A 20176-nucleotide genomic window follows, 5' to 3' on the forward strand; every position below is an offset into this window, starting at 1 on the left:
AAGCATCTTTTGAAGAGAGTGGTTTTATTCACCAATTCTACTTTAACAGGGTATATAAAGATAAGATATACTGGCCGTTACCGTTTTGGCTAAGCTGGCAAGTTTGGTCCTTTTCAAATTAATTCTACACCAATCCACAAAGAAATGTTAAATGCAGTTTGACTGCGATAACACACCATCAATTATTAGACAAAATTTTTCAATGGTCCCTGGGAGTATCATCACTATCTGGCCACCTTCTTCACGGTTTCTCTCTCTTTACTCACAGTGATGAAAGTCAGGCTAGCCGGTCTTGTTCTTGCTGATCGCTAGATCAACATACCTCTGAAGAGAGGGGGTGGAAAGCTAATGGTGTAGGACTAGAGATTGCTGCCTATGCTGGCTATGTCTGCAGTGTTGTGCCACGTGGAGCTGGCTGAGCCCACAAGCATTATACCTAATGAGAGACAAGAGTAATTGAGCTAGGTGCAGATCTGCACTACCGCAGCTGGACCGCTTCTGGGATCTGAGTTAGATTTTCTGTATGACACTACCCATGCACACAAAAATATATGGTTGATTCTGAGCCAGGCCAGTTATGTCTGTGTGTTTCATTAAAGGCTAGGCAGTCCTTCTGTCCTGCTTTAACGCTTCTCAGGTTTATTACACACAGTTTAAGAAGTCTGTCCCCAGGCAGAAAATTCATGCCAAAGGTCTCAGAGATGCAAAACACCATTCGGTAGGGGCAGTAACACTGCCATTTAAATGTATTGTTACTCATATTATTAAGCTAGTATATTAGCATGAAATATGTAAGTTTTTACATACAAATACAAAGATCAAACACTCTAATTGCATAATGAATAAAGAAGTAGGTAGCAAGCACTCAAGGATCTGGAAACAAGCAAATCCCCTGGATAAAAGGCATTCCGTTAATCAGAGTATCCGAGTTGCAGTCTCAACTCAAATACTTCTTTTCTTCTTATTTGTATATAACAATGTTTTCTGGGAAACAAAATAAAGACTAGTGTCCTCACTAGGTTTTTCCTCTTCTTAAGGAAGTGTGCATCAGGCAAAACTTGGCAAGCAAGATGAAGAAAAGTCCTAGTAAAGATGGCATGAACTGTATTTTTCACGAGCAATACGTTAGGTTCAGGGAGACATCAGCCTGATCTAACGTGAAGTTGTATGTAACTGCATCACGTGCTACAGGAGCATGCTCTGTGCCTCTTTCACTCGGGTGAACCAAAACCCAGTACCAATGCTCCCCTACCCTGACTGCTCTCTTCCTACCCGATGGTAGACTTGGGGCTCTCTACAGTTTCTACCTCCGCTTGCTAAGTCATCTTAAAACTAGAGACTGCTTTGTCTTCACTTGAACTTTACATCCTGTTAGTTTGCACAAAGGAAGTAAGTTATGTTAACAGTGCACCTATTTTTTCCTAGTGAAGATGTACACTATAGATGGATACTATTGCCATTCAGATACCTCTTTAGACACCCAGTCAAAGGCTGTGAGCAGCTCCATACCATATAACAATTTTTTTAAAGGAAAGAAAACACCATTAAAACAAAAGACCCTGTTCTGCTTCTGGGTAAACAAATGGAGTTTTACAAAGGCTCAAAAAGGAAAGGGATTAACATGCTTCAACGTGGTAGTGGTCTCAACTGTTCACATTAAAATTTTCAATTAAACCATGACAGAGGCAGGAAAGAAGTCAATTTTCAGTGGATCACGCTGTTCGGCTGACATAAATTGCCATTTTCTAGGTAGTATATCCACTAACCTGTATAACGATAGAATAACAAAACCGCAACCCAGTGTTGATTAAGTTCGGCCTTTTGCATGCTAATTTTAGCCTAGTCTGCCAAAATAATTGAATGCACCACCTTATTTACATGCTTCTAGATATTTAGCACCCTCTCACTATTCTTTCTTCACCAACCTTTGCTTAAGCCTGTGGTGGTGGCCTTCCCTCCTTGTACGGTGTCCGCTGTTCAACACCACTTCTCCTGCTTCCTCCGTTATACCCAGGGCACCTTTCAATTCACTTCCCACCACTCACACCCATCCTTTTCCTGGGCTTTCTTGTCAAGGGTAATGCTAAACATCAGTCCACCTTTATCCTGCCCATCTATGTTTTCCTGCATGTTGCGTACAACACTTCATTATCTTATAAAGATCAGCAACTTCCCTTGACTAGAAAACGATGGCATGAAGCACTACCCAATTGTCCTGGTAAGGCTGGAGAAGACAAGTAAATACAGACTCTCACTGGTTGATGCCTGCCGATGAGTTCACACAACACGTGTCACAGAGGGAGTTTACACAACAGTGACCAAAAAGGAGGGAAGGGACAGGCCGCCTAAGTATGCCATGGTACCAGAACCCCCGGAGAAAGCTCCGCTCTGCGGTATTGTAGCGGCACCAAAAATGGATGTTGAAATACAATGGGGCGCTTATTTGACTGCCAAATGCCCACGATGCTTTTCCACCTAAGTTATATCACGGCGGCGTAAACCAGAAAATGACAAAGGACTATGAAAGAAAGTCAACCCAGTAAAACACAAAATAAAGCGGGAGGCCCGGCACCCAGAAAGCCTGCGTACGGAGGGGTGGCAGCTGAGCAGCAGGGACGCCAGCACCCTGTACGGACACCACCACACCTCAGAGCCAGGCCCTGCTTCACCTCACCCAACCTCTCCACACCAAGCCATGCCTCCCGCTCCCACCGGCGCCCTACCCGCCGGCCTCTCCACACGCCTGCCACCCGGGGACGACCGCAGCCTGTCTCTGGGCCTCGGCCCCTTCCCCTGCGTGCCACCAGGCCTCGCCCCATCCCCACATGCCCCCTCCAGACCCGGCCCTGCCCCGGGCCGTGCCCCTTCCCCACACACGTCCCCAGGCCCGGCCCGAGGCCTTGTCCCCCGCCCGGGCCCCGGGCCGCGCTGGGCCCGGGGGAGGCGGCCGCCCTGCCCTGCCCCAGGCGCCGGGGAGCTGGGGGCCCCTCTGCCCCCCGGGGCAGCCGGGGGGCCGGGGAGAGGGAGGGCGTATAATAAACAGCATCGTTGTCATGCGGGCAGGGCTGCCGGCTCCCCGAGCCTCCTCCCCGCGATAACAGCCCAGGTACAGCCCGCGCTCGCCCCCCTCCCTCCCTCCTCCTCCTCCTCCTCCTCCTCCTCCCGGGGGGCCGGGGAGAAATCCGCAGATCAAAGAAAAGATGCACAATAATAACGGGGTGGGCGCGCACCGCGGCCCCCCGTCCGGCGGGGCCGGGGCCGGGGCCTCCGGCGGAGGCTCACCGCGGCCCGGCCGCTGCCCGCCCGGCGGGAGGGCGAGGGGGGCGGCGGCGCGGGGCCGGGGCCGGGCGCCCCCGCCGCGGTACTCACCCGGGCCGGCCAGTGCGGGTACCCCTTCATTTTGGCGAACACCAGGTCTCCAGCCTTGTACTCTCGGGGCCGCGGACGAGCCATCGGGAGCCGCCGCGGGAGCCGCCGTGTGTCCCCCCGCCCTCCCACACCCCCCGCCCCGCACACGCCGCCCCGGGGGCAGCCGGGCGAGCCCCCGCCGGGTGCGATGCGCCCGGGCACGGGGCGCAGCCGGGAGCGGGGCCGGGCCGCGGGCAATCCCCGGTCTCTCTGGCGGCGGCGGCGGCGGCGGCGGCGGCAGGAGGAGATGGGGTGTGCGTGTGTGAGTGTGAGTGTGTGTGTCTGTGTGTGTGAGTGTGTACGCGGGGGAGGGGGAGGCCTTGGACACAACCCCAGCAGCCCCCGGTACCAGGGAGCCGGCTGGCGGCGGGGCGCCTGGCCGGGCGGGGGCGGCCGGGGAGCCCTCACCCCGCGGCGGCGGGCGGGCGCGGCGCTGCCCGCGGCCCCCCCTTGCGAGCTGGCTACGCCGCCCGCGCCGCCCGCTCCATCCCCGCCGCAGCCGCCGCGGCCCCGGGAATATGGAGCCGTCTCCTCCGAATTACTCCTCGGGCAGCGACCGAAAACAGGATCTTCTTATCCCCCCCGCCCGCGCCTCCCCCCGCGCTTTCCCTTCCTGTTATTTTCTAGGTACACAGATCGGTTTCTATGAAAATAGGAGAGCAGAGAGCGGCTCCAGTCCCTCCCGGCCCTTCCTTCCCAGCTGAAGCATGACATGGTTCTTTATGCGCGCCCGACATGGAGGCTGGGCGGCGAGGAGCCGGCCGAGCCCGGCGGATTTTTGCAGCAGGGCCCCCCAGTTCCCCTGGCCAGAGGCTCCCGGCCTGTGGGCCTGGGGGTGCCCTGTCCCCGCTTCTCATGGAGGCCCAGGCCCCTGCGTGGATCGGCTCCTCAAGGTGCCTCGGCCCCCCAGTGCCACCGGCACCCACCCTGTCAGCAGGCCTCCCCTGCCCCGGGGCTGCCTGCCCCCGGGGGTGCCTGCGGACCCCGGGCTTTACCCCGGCCCTCCCCCTGTGGCCACACACCCAGCCCCAGGCAGGCCCCGGGCTGAGGGCCTGGCTCCAGGGCACAGGGTTTTCCCAATTTCTGTACCCAGCCTCTTCCCCGCTGCCAACCCTTCCACCTTCCTTCTCAGCCTGGAACTCAAAAACCCCCACAGCCATAAGGACCTGGGATCTGCTTAAATGCACAAGGGCTTCCCCTCGGGGGGGTGTTTGGGACCTGGCTCCTGCCAGATGATGCCAGTTGTTACAAACATGCTCCTCTCTGGAAGGGAAGCCCTGGGGACTCACAGATCCAAACCCCAGATGTTGCTGTTTTCACCATGTTGTTACCAGTTAAGTTGTAATGTTCAGAAATCGATTATTATTGACATTTATTATACTGAAGAGGAGCAAAACTAGAATGGAACCTGCAAGCTGGGCTACAAGCAGAAAACTTTAGGAAAGATTTTTCTGCAGGTTTGTCTGAGACTGCAGCAGTGGGCTCCGCCACCATTCCCCCATGCAGGACAGCAACTATCCCCTCGGGGTTTAGGGAGGCAGCTCTGGCTGGGTGCTTCTCTGAGTCCCAAGGAAAGCACCTGGCTGCAGGCAGTTCCCACCGATGAAGAAGGAAATAGGTGGCTGAAGGCTGTAGGGTCACCTTTTGGGGAGGGAGTAGGTGGTCCATAGAGAGCACTACCAGTCTGTAAGGGCTGGTAATGGCGGAGAAAGAAGAGAAAGAAATGCCTCTTCTAGCACCTGTTCCCAGGCTGGAACAGGACCAAGAAGACTCTTACTGTTTATGGTGTCCCCAGATGTGGTTCTGGTACCCAGTTGGTAGTACTTGAGTCAATAAAGTTTGTCACTCTGGGTCATAAAAAGGATAAGGACTTCTCTGCTGGGGGAAGCACTGCTGTAAAATCATTAGCTCAGGTATCAGTAGCAGAGTAAGAATGGAAAAAAAATCCAAGAAGCTGGATAAACATGTAGATGATTAGCCTGCACGGTGCTCAATGCTGTTATCTGTTCCTGAAGTACTGAGATCAGTGACAGGGTTGCCAACGCAGCCACCTTCAGTATAGACATGTGGCCAAACAGCTCACTTTCACTTTCACATCAGATAGGATTTTGCATCCTTTTAAACTGATACCTAATTTCAGTTTAAATTCCCTTCAGAAAAACGTAATATAAATCTTTGAGTACAGGAGCTGTGGACTCTGATCCAAGTCTGTCCAGAATAATCCTATGTGTTGTGTCTTACCTCCCATGCCTCTGTTATCTCCCCAAACCAGCCTTATCTCCAGAATACTTACCAGAGAGGTGGAGCTGCCTTTTTTTTTTTTTTAAATATATTATTTGCTTTTCATCTCAGATATTAGTAGCTCTTTCTAGGAACTTATTTAGTGACCTTAAATCAGAAAGGAGTAGGATGTATGCCAATTTCTTCCAAAAGGAAACTCTACAGATTATATACACATCCATGCAACAATGGATGCTAATGCCAGAATAGCAGAATTCAAAGTGACTAGATACTGATCTGAAACATCTCGTTGAAATGTCCACTTTTTTACTTCCTTTTGTCCCAGCATTGGTGTCTGCAGAGGATGCAGTGAATGAACAATGTTTCTAGTCTGCAGTGAACATAACCATGTACTAGAGCTCCAAAGAAAACTCATGCCATGGACATTCAAGGATGCAGCTTTCTTTTTCTCTTGTGTATGGGCTGCAAAGGATAAATGAGTTGCCAAGGTAAGAATTCTGCTCAGCTTTGGCCAGCTGCAAACTCTTAAACACACTTTGCAGACAGTTCCTCCATCAAGCCGTGGTTAAGATGCTGGGAAAGGATGAGGAAGAAAATGCAAATTTCTCTGCTGATAAATGAAAAACCGAATCAAATGTTCCACACATTAACAGCACAGAAAAACACCTCAGCACAAACAGCAAAGGAGTTTCTTAGTGTGCATAACCCCATCAGCCACTCATCACAGCATACAAAGCCTGAGATCTTCTGCTACATCACCTGTATTCTGTTCCTTTCTCTTCTGTTACAAAGGGGAGTTCATCCCAGAAGTGGGAAAGAGGAGTGAAGAGAGTTTCTTCCAAACACTTCAAGAACAGTTTCAGATTATAAGCGTGAATGGAGGGGTGTGGGGGCTTGCTAATATATGCGCTACATATATATAGGCCAGGTCCTAAGTCTATAGAAGTCAACAGCTGAGTTTTCGTTGGGCACAGACAAAGAGCAGCACGTCACAGGGGCAGCAACACCATGTCCTTACTGAGCGAGGGAGACCTCCGGCAGGGATGATGCTCTCCTTCCCCCTGAATTCCCCCAAATGATAAGACCAAGTTCCCTCTCACTTCTCATCCTACCAGACAGGTGTTATATTTCCAGAGCAGGGCAGTATATGCAAGTACGAGCAGGGGAAAGGAGTAAAGGCAGTGGCCCAGCAGGACCACGCAGAGAGGTGGCAGGGCCGGGAGTGTGGTCAGTAGTGAACCCGTGGGCCACCCAGGACAGATGGTGTCTGCGGTAACTGTTTTGAAGCCACTACTACCTCACTACTGAATTTTGCTTTCCCAATAATTCCCAGGAAACAGTGTTCTTAAGCTACTGAGAAACTTTAAGCCTGCCCTCATCGTTCCCCGCCTTTTCATATGAGGAGAAAAATAGCTACATTGCTGGTTGAAAATTTTCATAGAGAAAGAATTCCATTGATTCAAAAGTGTGGATCAATCTTTAGGAAAAGAGCATGTGGACATAAAAGGCCTAATTTCAGAAGCACCCTCCAAAGTCCTGAATAAATTTTTAAACATACCTAAGTTTTGCATTAAATACTCCATGATCATAGTTTTGCACACATGTATTGGACATTTGTATGCACTGTCTTGTATATGGACCCTATTCATGCTGCTACCTTGCACTTGCCATTTTGTGAGACGCAGCCTATATTGTGTCTGTAGAAGCCACACAGATTATTACATTTGCCTCTGAAATTCTGTCCCTGGCCACCTTACAATTTTTGCTTTCCCCGCTCAAATCCCTTCTCAGATCAGACTATAAATGCTCTGCAGCATAGCCACTTGTATAATCAACTTTACTGTACGATACTGAAATAAAATAATTTCTTTTTACTTATCTATCTATAGCTGATATAATTTTCTTTCCTTCTGCATTTCCTTTTCCTGTATGTAAAAATGTGTCAGTGATGATTACGATGATTAGTATTTTGCTTATGTCCACAGTAAGCTAGTGCTTGTCTGTTAAATATTTTAATAGGAAATTGTTCTGAGTCACAACTGAGCCATTCCCCATGCAAGACATGTCTGAGAGCACTGTCTGCAATCACAGAGCTACTTCACGTCAGGCAGAAAGAGGCCATGGTTATATGTCCATCCCAACATGCACAGAAAGGCACTTACCATGCCCATTAGGATATTCTTAATTAGTGGAGATAAGAAGCTCACCAGGGGATCTCAAGCCTTCTCTGTAATAAGCTTGGAAGGGAGAAGGGCCTGTATCATAGCCGGAGCAAGTTATCTATGCTCAGTTTCATGAATCTTCTTATGTTATACACTGGAGCAATCTCCTAATCATACTAAATTAGACAATCTTTAAGGTGATTGCTTTACATGTTGCAGAGGTGTGCACACATATGCTAGAGGCAGAAAAGATCGGAGCACTTCAGTTAAAATTAACTTCCTCTCTGGTTGGGAGCCTTCTGCTGTTAGCTGGAAAGGTTTGTATGGGATGGAAGTGTTATTAGCAAGTATGCATTGCTGCCATTCCTCATTCTCTATAGGCATTTCAACTAAAGCTACAGCAGACTAAAGATGCCTACAGTTAATGCTGCTTAACAATTTCCAGTTCAAACCTTTGTTTTCAGTTTCTTGTATATTTTTCATAATTCAAACATTAGGATTTAAATTTTACATGATGATTGTGTTGCTAAAAATCAAAACTATTCTGACAACGTCAGTAGAAGAAATAACTGTAAAATTACCAAATTGCCAGGTACCTTTTGTTATCCTAAGAGTATCCATAAAAATGTAGCCAAGTTGCAAGACTCTGAAAAGCATTCCTACACAGTCAGTAGGGGTTGATAAACAAGTCTCAGATGTTCTGTCTGGACTGAACATGCTCTAGGCTAAAGTGAATGATTCAGCTCATGACTGGAGATGACTGTGGAAGCAAAGCTCATGAGGGGAAAACATGGCTGTCTCCCCACAAGTACCTAGATAGTATACCAGAGTGGAGTGACCAGACCTTTATGCAGAGAGAACTGGGAAGAGCTGGAAGGGGAGCAGGAGCTAAAGCCTGGGAAGGATGTGAGAAAAGCAGAAAGTGATTAGGATACAGAGGTGAAAGCAGCCACGAGTGTAAGAACACAAAGATTTCAGAATATCTTAGAATACATAAAGAAAACCCACACATTATTTAATAAAATTCTGTGGCCCAGTATGTCCCATTCTCTGCTGGTAACTCCCCCATGCAAAGACTATTGATCTGTTACTGTGCCACCAGTTAACTCATCAGCTTATGTGGAAATCTTGACACTGCATTCAAAGGTATCTGTGGACTCTATGACCTGCTAGAGTCTCTAAGTGGTAACCAGCCTGAGATTTTCTATGGGGGGGAAAAAGCCAAACAAACCAACCCAGGAAGAGATTATTAGACTGTATCACAAACCTCCCAAGAAGACAGCAGAATTAAAGTTGCACCAGCAACCTGAGCCCAAGTATTTCCCAACATTTGACTACCTGACTTTGCAACTTCACCGTTCTTTGAGTTTTCGCTTGTAGCATGTGAGATGCTTTAGCAGCCATTTGTTGAGAAACACTCATGAAAATCTAGTATTTCCATTAATATGCAGTAAACATTATCCGTGATACAAAGATTATCTTGTTGGACAGAAGTTGCACAGTCTACTTTGCTGTTCCCATAATTTTAAGGGTTTGGTAGAGACGTCAGTCATTACAGCGGAACTAATGACTTCTCATCTCCATTTGATATACTAATCTATAAAATGCCTCTTCAAATGGCCAGGTGAGAAACTCCATGTCTAAAGCTATAAAGCCATAATACCTAGGAAAGAAAACCTGCAACAGACATTTCTCCTCTGGAGAAATATTTTAAACGTGTCACCTAAAGCCTCTGAAATTTATTGGGTGAGAAATATGTTGAGAGTTGACAGGAGCAATAAATTTAGTGCCAGATTCATGACACTTACCCCACCATAGTTTCCCCTCATAAATACTGGAGAAAAGGCTTCCTCTCACATGCCCTCTGGTACATTCATCAAAGTGCCTTTTGGAATGTGACTTAATGAATAATTACATCCCGACATGGACAACAGAACGTATTTATTTAAGGAGCTTTGGAACTTCACTTTTGTGTCACCTGAATGACAGTGCCAGAAGCCGGGGAACAGAAAGAAATAATGTGGCTACCATGCAGCCTCTTGAGATTGTGACTGATTTGTACCATAAAACCCCTCTCAGGGGCAGCAGTTTGATGTCGGGATGTACCTGTTGCTCTAGAATTCACAGCTCCAGAACCCGAGCTCTGAATCTCATATCTTGTAATGCAGTGCGATGCATAGGTGTTATCACAGGAACAACAAGGAATTAACAATTCGGTCAGGAGTTTCTTCCTGGATAGCTTGGCATCAAAAAGAGTTTAACAGAATCCAAACTGCATGACTGGAATGTCATCCCAACTCTGTTGAAATCAGTAGAAAAACTCTCAGCATTTTTCTCATGATGTCACCTCTCAAGCTTTCTTCAGATCATCCTCCTCTATTCCCATGGTCAACATCACCAAACTCTCAGTGACTCAAATCTATAAAATGGAGCTTATCTCCCTCCACCTCTTTCACCTAGGCCACATCCAAATCTTACTATCTTTCTTCTTCCATGAGCATTTTTCTTCTCTGTGAAGGCACTTTTCCCCAGATATCACCACTACACATTCTTTCTTGCCCTCTCCCATCCACATACTCTCTTTTTCTAGTCCATGTGAAGCAGTGCCTTTGAGAATATGGCAATTATTTATAATCACTTTGCTTTGCTCAAGAGTCAGTCACTTGGAAACTTCTTCCTGCCATACCTGTGTTTTACACATCATTGGCTTCACTGGACTGAGCATCCTGCTGCTTCTTTGCTGTGGGTTAACCCCAGTAGGCAGCTAAGTCCCACGCAGCCACTTGCTCACTCCCCTCCCGCAGTGGGATAGGGAAGAGAATCATTAGGGGTAAAAGTGAAAACTTGTGGGTTATGATAAAGACAGTTTAATAGGGAAAGCAAAAGCCGCATGCGCAAGCAAAGCAAAATCAGGAACTCATTCATTACTTCCCATCGTTCAGCCATCTCCAGGAAAGCAGGGCTCCATCACCGTAGTGGTTACTTGGGAAAACAAATGCCATAACTCCAAACCTCCTCACTTCCTCCTTCTTCCACCAGCTTTATACGCTGAGCATGATGTCATATGGCATGGGATATCCCTTTGGTCAGCTGGGGTCAGCTGTCCCGGCTGCATTCCTTGCCACCATCTTGTGCACCCCCAGCCTCCTCGCTAGCAGGGCAGCGTGAGAAACAGAAAAGAACTTGATGCTGCATAAGCACTGTTCAGCAATAATGAAAGCATCCCTATGCTATCAATACTGTTTTGGTCACAAATCCAAAACATAGCACCATATGAGTTACTGTGAAGAAAATTAACTCTATCCCAGCCAAAACCAGTACCTTTTTTCTCACCTTCCCACCCTCATCCTGCCCAGACTTGCTGCCTCATCTCCTTGGCTCCTGGATGATACTAGTGCTCAGAGGGACTTGGGGGTAAGGGCTGAGATATTACTGAGGTTGAAGGCATTGAAGAGAGTCGTCAGAGGCTGTGTGGCCATGGTGATGCTGAGGGTGATGACCATGATGTGTGCCAGGATGAAAATGGGCATGAGGCTTGGGGAAGTGGATATGGATGATACTGCACCTGATGGGTTGCCAGGGAAGCAAGTCATCACTGGCCAGGCAGAAAATGTGGCAAGTTATTTTCACTCCTTCCCTCATTTCCAACAAAGAAGGACCCAGCTCTCTGGGCAGCTGCTCCTTTCCTCTCCAGGGAGTGAAGGGAAGCTGGAAGGGAGGGACTGAAATTGCTGAATCCACCACACTTGGTCTGAAATGCTGTCACTTAAGCCTTCTGGTGTACTCTGAAAGATCAGCACACCACCCTGCGCAACGCAAGAACTGGTTCCAGCTGGCTCCTGTGAGAACTTCTTAAAAGCACATTTCTTCACACATTCCACATACCCACTACATCGAGATCATGTTTCTTGCGGTGGCCTGCAAGACTGCCCCTTCCTACTTACATCTTGTCATGTGGCAGCCACATGTCGATTGTTTCCCCATTAACCATGCCAAACCTAATATCCTGCTCACCTATCTGTCTCTCAGAGATCTCCAGCCTATACTCCCTGCTTGTGACATGTCCTTCATATCCTGCGTCTCAAGAATCACAACCTCATTTCTTTTGAATTCCTTTCGCAAAACTCCATCCCTCCTAGACATGCAGGACAGCTGATTAGGTCTACCACATCTCTAATGAGCAAGGGTTAGCATAGGAATGTAAAAAGCCTGGAATTAAACTGGTATATAGGATGAGAAGAAAAGGTCATGAGTAGGATGTGGAGGAGGAAAGGAGGTTAGCATGCTTAATAACAAGATTATAACTTGTAATTAACACTACCTTGCCCGGTGCTTCAGTGATCCCTTTGTTGTATAATGTATCCCTTTCCCCATAGTCTGACTTTGTTTTCCTCAACACTGCCCTCTTCAAAGAAGGCATGGCTTTCTTCTTCTGAGTTTGGAAAGTTACATGTTTATAAATAATAAATAGAATAATAATAAATCAGGGCTATTGCACTTGCTAGCAAACAGCCAATATGCACTAGGTCTCTTAGAAGTCAAAGGGTCTGTTTCTGCTGCTGTTCATGCCACTTTATCTACTTTGGATACAGTGAAGGTGCTTCTGATTCATCTTACTGAGAAACCGACTGGCTAAAATGTAAAATCTCAATAAGATACAAATACAATAGGAATATTACAAAATAATGCACATCCTAACAGATTTGCAGAGAAATTATTATAAGCCAGGAAATGTACATATTTCTAGAGAAGTGACAACATTACCATTTAATTAGAACTGGTAAGGAAACGGCTTGCTTCTGACCACTTGTTTATTTTCTTCTTTAGCTGTCACTTACGCTTCAGTGGATGCTATCTTATTGAACATAAATATGAGTTCAAACCTTCCCACTGTCATTCAGAGAACTACAATGTTTCAGAATAAACAGAAAAATGATACCTATCTTCACTGAGTAGCAGCAAGGGGCTTAGTATATTGCTGGAAGACAAGCATAAAATATTTAGGCTGGTTAGTATTAAGAAAGTCAAAGAGAATATTATGAGATGAAGCAGCCAAACAGAATTGGCAATGATAGTCTTATTATGGACAGGTATTCATAGACTGTTACCCCCACTGGACATGATGCTCCTGTCTTACTCAGGCAAACTTCCCACTGGAACTTTCAAAGGACATATTGCCTGTCTAGAGATGAGCAGGGGCTTTGGGACCAAAAGTGTTATCCAAATCTTCTGTCCATTCATGTAATGCCTGTATTAATTGCTTGTATTGCATCCTCCCTCTGCAACTTCACAGGGTCTGAGAGCTTGCCGTACTGGGTAGATGTCGGCCCTATGAAGATAAAAGTCAGTCTTTGTTGCCATGTGGCCCATGGTGCCCAAAGAGGAGAAACAGTTTGAACACGCACAGCTGCTTTTTTTTATCCAGTGATCAACAGTGAATTTCTGGAGCATGGCTAGCAGAGGAGCAGTAGAAAGGCAAGAGTTGGTACATCTGGTTAGGCACGACAGGCCTTTAGTTAAATTGTGCTGCCCCGCAAGCAGAGAGCTTAAACTGAGGTCTAGCTCTAGACCTATGTGTCATCTTGGACCCTGCCAGCAGGAAAAGATCCACTTTTCCATACGTCTGTGTGAAGGAGAAGTCTCAGGCAGCAATGGCATGAGATATTGAAATGAGCTGCAGTTTGCTTTCCCATGCAGTGTCCTCCTCTGCCTACTACCAGCCTTCCAGGATAGTTTGTACCTTACAATGGCGGCTTAGGGAACTCACAGCATGGACTTCAGCATCCAATATAGAAGGATTCAAACCAATATAAACTATTTACCTGGATATGAATAACATCCACGTAACATAAAATTAACATTGTTAACAAGGGATATGAACAATCGAGATTCAGGGCAGTAATATAAAGCAGTAACAGCAGGCTATTCTATAACTGAAAACCATAAGCTGTTTTACATTTAGTACTGGCCATTACATAGGCTTTGTGCAATTTGTTTGTCTGTTTGTTTCAGCAATGGGACTTTAAATGAACAGGCAAAAGATGGTTCCATTTTGTGCTCGTTTCCCAGAGTTAATAAAGCGACAACAGGTATATAAATTAAAGTAAAAGGAATTAATTTCTCAGCAAATATGTAGTTTGCAATAATTCTAATTGTAACAAAGGTCAATAGGCCAAATGCTCTTGGTGCAATTTTGCTGACACCAATACAAGGAATAATTTGGCCAGTGGGTACCCGGGGTACCCATTGCCTGCACAAGGCAATGAAAGGAAGCACACTCACGCAAGCCTGCTGAGTGTAAAATACCCATTAATTCTGACCGCCCACTTGCACGACCAGCAAGAATCTGCGTTTGAGTTCTCCAGACAGAATTTCAGTCTTATAAATACTATGTAGTTCTGCACCCTTACAGACTACTAATGAAAAACTGGAAGATTAAATTTATACTAAACGTTACTTAAACTGTAGACATATATCACGTAAAATTGTATTCAGTGAAGTATACACAGACAAAGCTGATGTAAACCTTCAGACATCAGGAATGTTATACACACGTTCCTTTATTTCATTGAATATGAACTCGTTCTCTCTCTCACACACACGTTCTCACACACACACACACACACACACACACACACACTATAAGGAACCTACTGGTTCTTACTGATCCTGAGAATCCCTGAAGGGCTGGGCGGAGGTCCAAATAGCCGTCTCATAGTAGATCACTCTGCCATATGTTTGCCTTTCTACACAAACATTTGCCAGGAAATCTATCACCGTCAATGCAGCACCATCATGTGACATGATAATAAAAATGTTTATGTGCAGTCTCTCTCAGCGTTTTGCAGAGAGGGAAGTATCAGTGGGAACGAGGATACTGCTGCACCCTCTCTTTTAACGACCACATTTTTTTTGGTGACAGCTTTGATCATCTCGGTGTCCTTCTTCTGTCAGTAACCACTCTGGTTTGGATTAAGGACAAATGCTCCATTTCTCTCATTTTTCTTAGTGAAGTGCCCCTGCAAGCTCCTTTATTTGAAGCTTGTGCTTCAAACACTTAAAAACTAGGGCTTTGAGCACCTAAATGCTTGTCTCCAGATTCATGGGACGCAGCTCATTGCCAGACATGTCGAAGGCTGCTGCCCCACCACGCAGCATGCTCAGCTCCAGTCTTCCACTGAATGGGCAGTAGCATTCGGAGCTGCTGCTACAGTAATGAGCAGAAGCCAAGTCAGAACATGTACAGCTGTTATTACTGCAATCGATGGGAATCTGGGTTATGTTGTGATGCTCATAGGCCTGGAGGTTTATTGTTACTGTCTGTCCATATACTGACTGAATCACTCAGATGTCCTACAAAAAACTCTGAGAAAAAATGACTGAATAGAATGAATGTCATAGTAGAGACACCTCCACATGAAATATCCTACAGAGGCAAACTAAAGATTCTTACCTGAAAAGACTGAAGATGTTATCTCTTGATGTTGTGTCACCATGCATTGGAATATGCCTGTGCAATGTCAACAGCTGAATCTCTACTGGATTCAGTGGAGCCTTCCCTTTCTTGGCTAACAACTCTGCTGGGGACGGATTTGCTTTTAAAATGTTAATTTATTCCATCTTTAAGGCTGATTAGTCCCAATGCTGGGCTTTTGTTTTCTGGTTGGTCTGAATTCTTCATCTAGGAGAAGGTGTCAATATGGTGACAAAACTGATTTCACTTCTAATCCATAAAATCTAGCACAAATCACACAACTCAGTTCTATATTATAGCATACACACATGCACTCTTGACACATGGCTCTCGCTATTTAGAGGGAAAGCTTTTTTTCTACATTTTGGTGGGTTTTGCACTAGAAGTCAGGGAGGCCCAGCTGGGGGCTCCTGCACTATTTAAAAGGATACCGCAGGGCTGTTTTAGTGTAAAACTAAAACCAGATGACACTATGAGAAAAGGGCTTCTCACTTGCTTGCCAAAACCTCTACAATTTCAAAATTCATCTATGCATTTTTTCATATGCATTTCTGCGATCATTTATCACATACAAATTCTTTTAAAGTGGCCTCCAAAGCAGACTTTCTAAACACTTTTGCTTTCTGTCATACTTCTAATCATCTTATTTGTAGTGTAAAAGGAAGATAATATTGGCTTTCTCTAAAATTAGCTTGCTTTCAGAAATACATGTACTACAACTCCTGCCTTCCTTACAATGCTAATGATGTGCATAACAGGTAAAAATACTAATAAGAACAATGGGCATTTTAAAGGATTTGATGGGCTACATGTTCCTTCCAGCTGCAAGCTCAATTATTTCATCAGGGTTGAGCACAATAATGTGAGTAAACTTTTGCCCAGTGTTTGATCCTCTGTGAAATAATGGAGTCAGTTTGCAGCTCTGTACTGACTATCCTAAGCTGGCCATGTGTTTCTTTATGAACATCGCTTGTACTGCCAATTTCTATCAAAAACTGTTCAAATTATTTTCAGTTTGGATCACTAGACCTTTTAGAATATTTTTGAGGATGACGTGGAAGCCAAGCACTCAGAATGCCTTATTTGTATTCATTTTTCTCCTTCGACACTAAAATGTCCACCAGAGTGCTTAAGTAACCTAAAATGTCAATGCAGATTGGCATGCCCACAGGGATAAGCAATACAAAACTAAGTTCAGGCAGCGTTTGGGAATGTTATGGTGGAGTGTATAGAAAAATCAGAAACTTTCTCTTTGCTCTGTATATGTCTAGCACCTAGCCCAGTAGAGCCTATGTCTGTGACAAATGTTTGTCACAAAAACTAGATACAGACAGGTTATGAAAACTGCCTACATCTGGAGAAATGAACAACATACAGGCCCAATATCATAGCGAGGGTTATCACAATGTGAATTTTATTTATGAGCAGTAGTAAATAACATAAAATATATTTGAGTGATTCGTTCTGGTATGTCAGGGAAGCTAATCTGTATGAATGCAACTCTGTATTTAAGGTAATATATTCTGTATATTTTAAATATTTCAAGGCCACATATTCTATTCACCACAGAAAAATGATATTAGAGTAGATCAAAGAAGAGTCAAACAACGTGTTAGGAAGGAGGTATCAGAGAATCCTCTTAAACATCATTGAAATGGGTAGGTCAATGGGCTCTTTGTGTAAGACAAAAGTTGTAAGACACATGGTTTCTTCTAAAAATCAAAAGCCAAGCAGCCTAGGAGTTCCTAAGATATATCTAGGATTGGCGTGAGAAGTGGTTTGTCAAAGGGAAAGAGACAGGGCCAAATAAGAAGAGGCAGAACATGAAAACTCACTGAGAAGGAATTTTGAACAAGCAGTTACACATAGAGGCTGGACTTTGGGGTGGGGTGCTGGATGAAAGAGCTTTAGGCCAAGATTATCTGATTTCCTCTTTAATCAGAAAATCTGTGACTCTGGATATTCTTTCAAACAAAGAGATGTGTGAACTGAACTAGGCCACAAGGATTCAGTATTGGCTATTTGGGTCAATAGGAGCAGGAATGTGTTTGTACGAAAATTGACTGAAAGAAACATTAGCAGACAGAACCATAAAATACTACAAAGCTAGGATTTCTAAACTGGGCTTTGGTCTGAGGGTAAACCAAGAAAGTTTTGGCAAATTTTTCTAAGAAAAATAGCAAGTCCACTGGGAAGCTTGAGTTTTAAAGTTAATATCCTGACCCCTCCAAGAAGTCCGTCAGACTGTCACTCACGCTGAAAACTTTACTACCGTTCCTTGTACACATGGCCACCAGCTACACTCTGCTTAGTTTAAAGCAGAGCAAGCTGCAGTTGTAAATGACTAGGGAAACTGTTAAAATGCGATCTACTATGTATGCGTATTATGTAGCTGGTGGAGATGCTGTGGTTGAGCACAATCAAAACTCGAAGTCAGTAGGAATCTTTCTATTAACTAATGAACTTTGCATAAGGGCCATTTTATCACATAATTTACTCCAAATTGCATTGATTGTACTGTTTGTGACTTTGTACCATGCTAGACCAATGGACTGACTGATCAACTCCAAAGAATCCAGATGCTTCTAGACATTTTATTGTGACTTTTTGTGGATTTGGGGAGAAAATAACAGCACATGCTTATGAGTTGCAATTTCCATGAGAAGCGTTCTTTTATTTTTGAGTTTGAATCCTGTTGTCAGGCAGCAAACTTGGGACTCTTCAGAATTATGCCTGGTGGACACCCGTTGAATCTCAGGAGCTTTGGCCGTTTGCTGCTTCTGGTGCTGTGCCACAGCAAAACCGGTTTCCTTTTCAGAAACGGGAAGACAATGCTTCTGACAGCTACCAAATTTTGCAACCTACTGGGGAAAACTATTGGATCACGTCCTGCTTTAGCTTTATGCAAACTCCCCTGAGATGAGAAACTGGTAGCATACTGCTAGCTGTACCATCATGTCCGAAAACACTGCAACTATTAATAAAAGAAAATATCATGAGGAAACTTCTGCAGGACAGACTAGCACAGAGATCATTGCTACAACATTTTGCTTATCATTTGTTGATGCAGTTAATGGCGCTCTCAGAAGCTACTTAGCACATGCTGGTGCTACTCCCATGGTGTACTTGCCAGAAGGAATTGTCCAGCTGGGCTTTCTCTTCTCCCTGGGGTCCCCTGCATTAGCCAAAGGTGCATCTCCTGCATGGCTGTTGCCAACGCCATATTGCTCTCTGCCAAGGCACTGCTGGGTCAAATAGACTGCTTTTTCTCAGAAGCAGTCCAAAAGTGTTGTGATTGTTGTACTCGTGTGCAGATCCAAGTTAGGTAATTTATTTTCTTTAAAGAGAGCCATTCAGCTCTCACAGAAAGGACAGAGAGAAAGGCCACATAAAGAATATCTATGCTGCCATTAATGTAGCCCTTCCTAGGCCTCTGATCTTTTTCACCAGGAGGGTTTTCCAAGCTTTGTTCTGTTAATAGAAATCTGTATATCCCTGAAGTACTGAACAATTTCCAGCAGAGGTCTCTGCCTACTAATAATTAAAGTTTGGCTGGCCTGCTTACATGCCGCAGGGGTCAAAAATCGTTGTTAGGCTTTGTCCATTCACAGGATTAAGAAACAAAACCAAGACTTAACGAATCTGAGTGCCTGAGAAATCATGATCTACTTCACAGGGCAGTAATGCCCATCTATTACATACACAGAGATTCTCAAGAAAGGTTTCCTCATGTGAGATATTTTAAATAACTCTTTTGAGGTTTGCACAGCGTATGTAGCCTACCTACCAAAACCAACGTTTCAAAGACTGTAAGAATTAAGAGTCCCTCATTGTTAAACACATCAGAGAATTATTAAACTGTAAATATTACACCACTTCTAGATGCAAAACAGACAAGTTAATTTCAGGGGAAGAAAAGAAACTTCTCCTTTCTTCTCAGAGTGTAGCGTGACCCCTAAGTTGAGATGTAACTACGGTCAAGGGGAACTGCTCCAAGAGACGTTTAGCTTTCAGGCTACAATCTCTTTGCTTCTCATCTGGCTCTACTACAAGTGTACCACCTGCTTATGAGAAAATGATGTATTTTTATGCCTACATTTCCCTGTCTTTAATTTTATTTACTAACCTACTTCACTGAGTGGGATGCACTCATAAAATGCAAGGTACTAAAAATAAGGATTAAACATTTCTACCTTTAGGTCTGGTCTCTAATTGCTCTGTGCAGCACCTCAATTTACCAAGAAACTTTAAGAAGTCTCAAATAGAGGCTCTTTTGAAGCTCAAACAATATCATCGAGGTGGAGCAAGTTCCCTTCCCTCACCGCAGGAAAAAACTTCACCCTCTTCTGTGCCAAGCCATTTGCTGGTGCGTACATTTTGTTATGGCAGAGGACGGTGTGACGTGAGAGTCTTGCAGCAGAATCGCCACGATTTCCCCAGCTCATAGTACAATTGCAACACTTTCTTGTGTGTGAACATTACAATCACTGTGGTACAACAACAAAATACTGCCAATGGCTGTTCACCCTGAAAGCTTCTCGATAAACATATCCCGACATAGTCTTTCAACTGTGGTGTGAAAGGTGCACATTCCCTTCATCTCCAGCTTTTCAAAAATCACAGCTCCTTATTTCAAATTGAAACAAGGCCAGTGACCAGCCAGCACATCTGTGTCACCACCAACAGCTTCTGTAAAGAGAAGACCACTGGAAAAATACCACTGGAGCATATACAAGGTCTGATCCTACCAATCTCAGTGGGGTGACTCACAGCAGTAGCTTTTGTGGAGAATGCCTCAAGAATCACAGCCAATTTCTTAATAGCTCTTACTCATGTAATAAAATCTAGCATTATTAGATGGCAACTCTACATACATACATGCTCTCAGTCA

The 20176-nt window shown here is 45.0% G+C and overlaps 1 protein-coding gene across 1 annotated transcript in view; it reads right to left on the reverse strand.

Moving 5' to 3' along the window:
- Window positions 1-3819, reverse strand: part of HDGFL3 (HDGF like 3) — a 39384-nt gene extending 35565 nt beyond the window's left edge. The window contains exon 1 of the mRNA XM_087744061.1: window positions 3370-3819. Within this exon, the coding sequence (XP_087600187.1) occupies window positions 3370-3453 (84 nt within the window). The 5' untranslated portion in view covers window positions 3454-3819. The remainder of the gene's footprint in view (window positions 1-3369) is intronic.
- Window positions 3820-20176: the final 16357 nt, after the last annotated feature.

Source organism: Nipponia nippon, unplaced genomic scaffold (assembly GCF_047370975.1).
Source record: "Nipponia nippon isolate SJK-2023a ecotype South Korea unplaced genomic scaffold, ASM4737097v1 scaffold_9, whole genome shotgun sequence".
Classification (NCBI taxonomy): Eukaryota; Metazoa; Chordata; class Aves; order Pelecaniformes; family Threskiornithidae; genus Nipponia; species Nipponia nippon.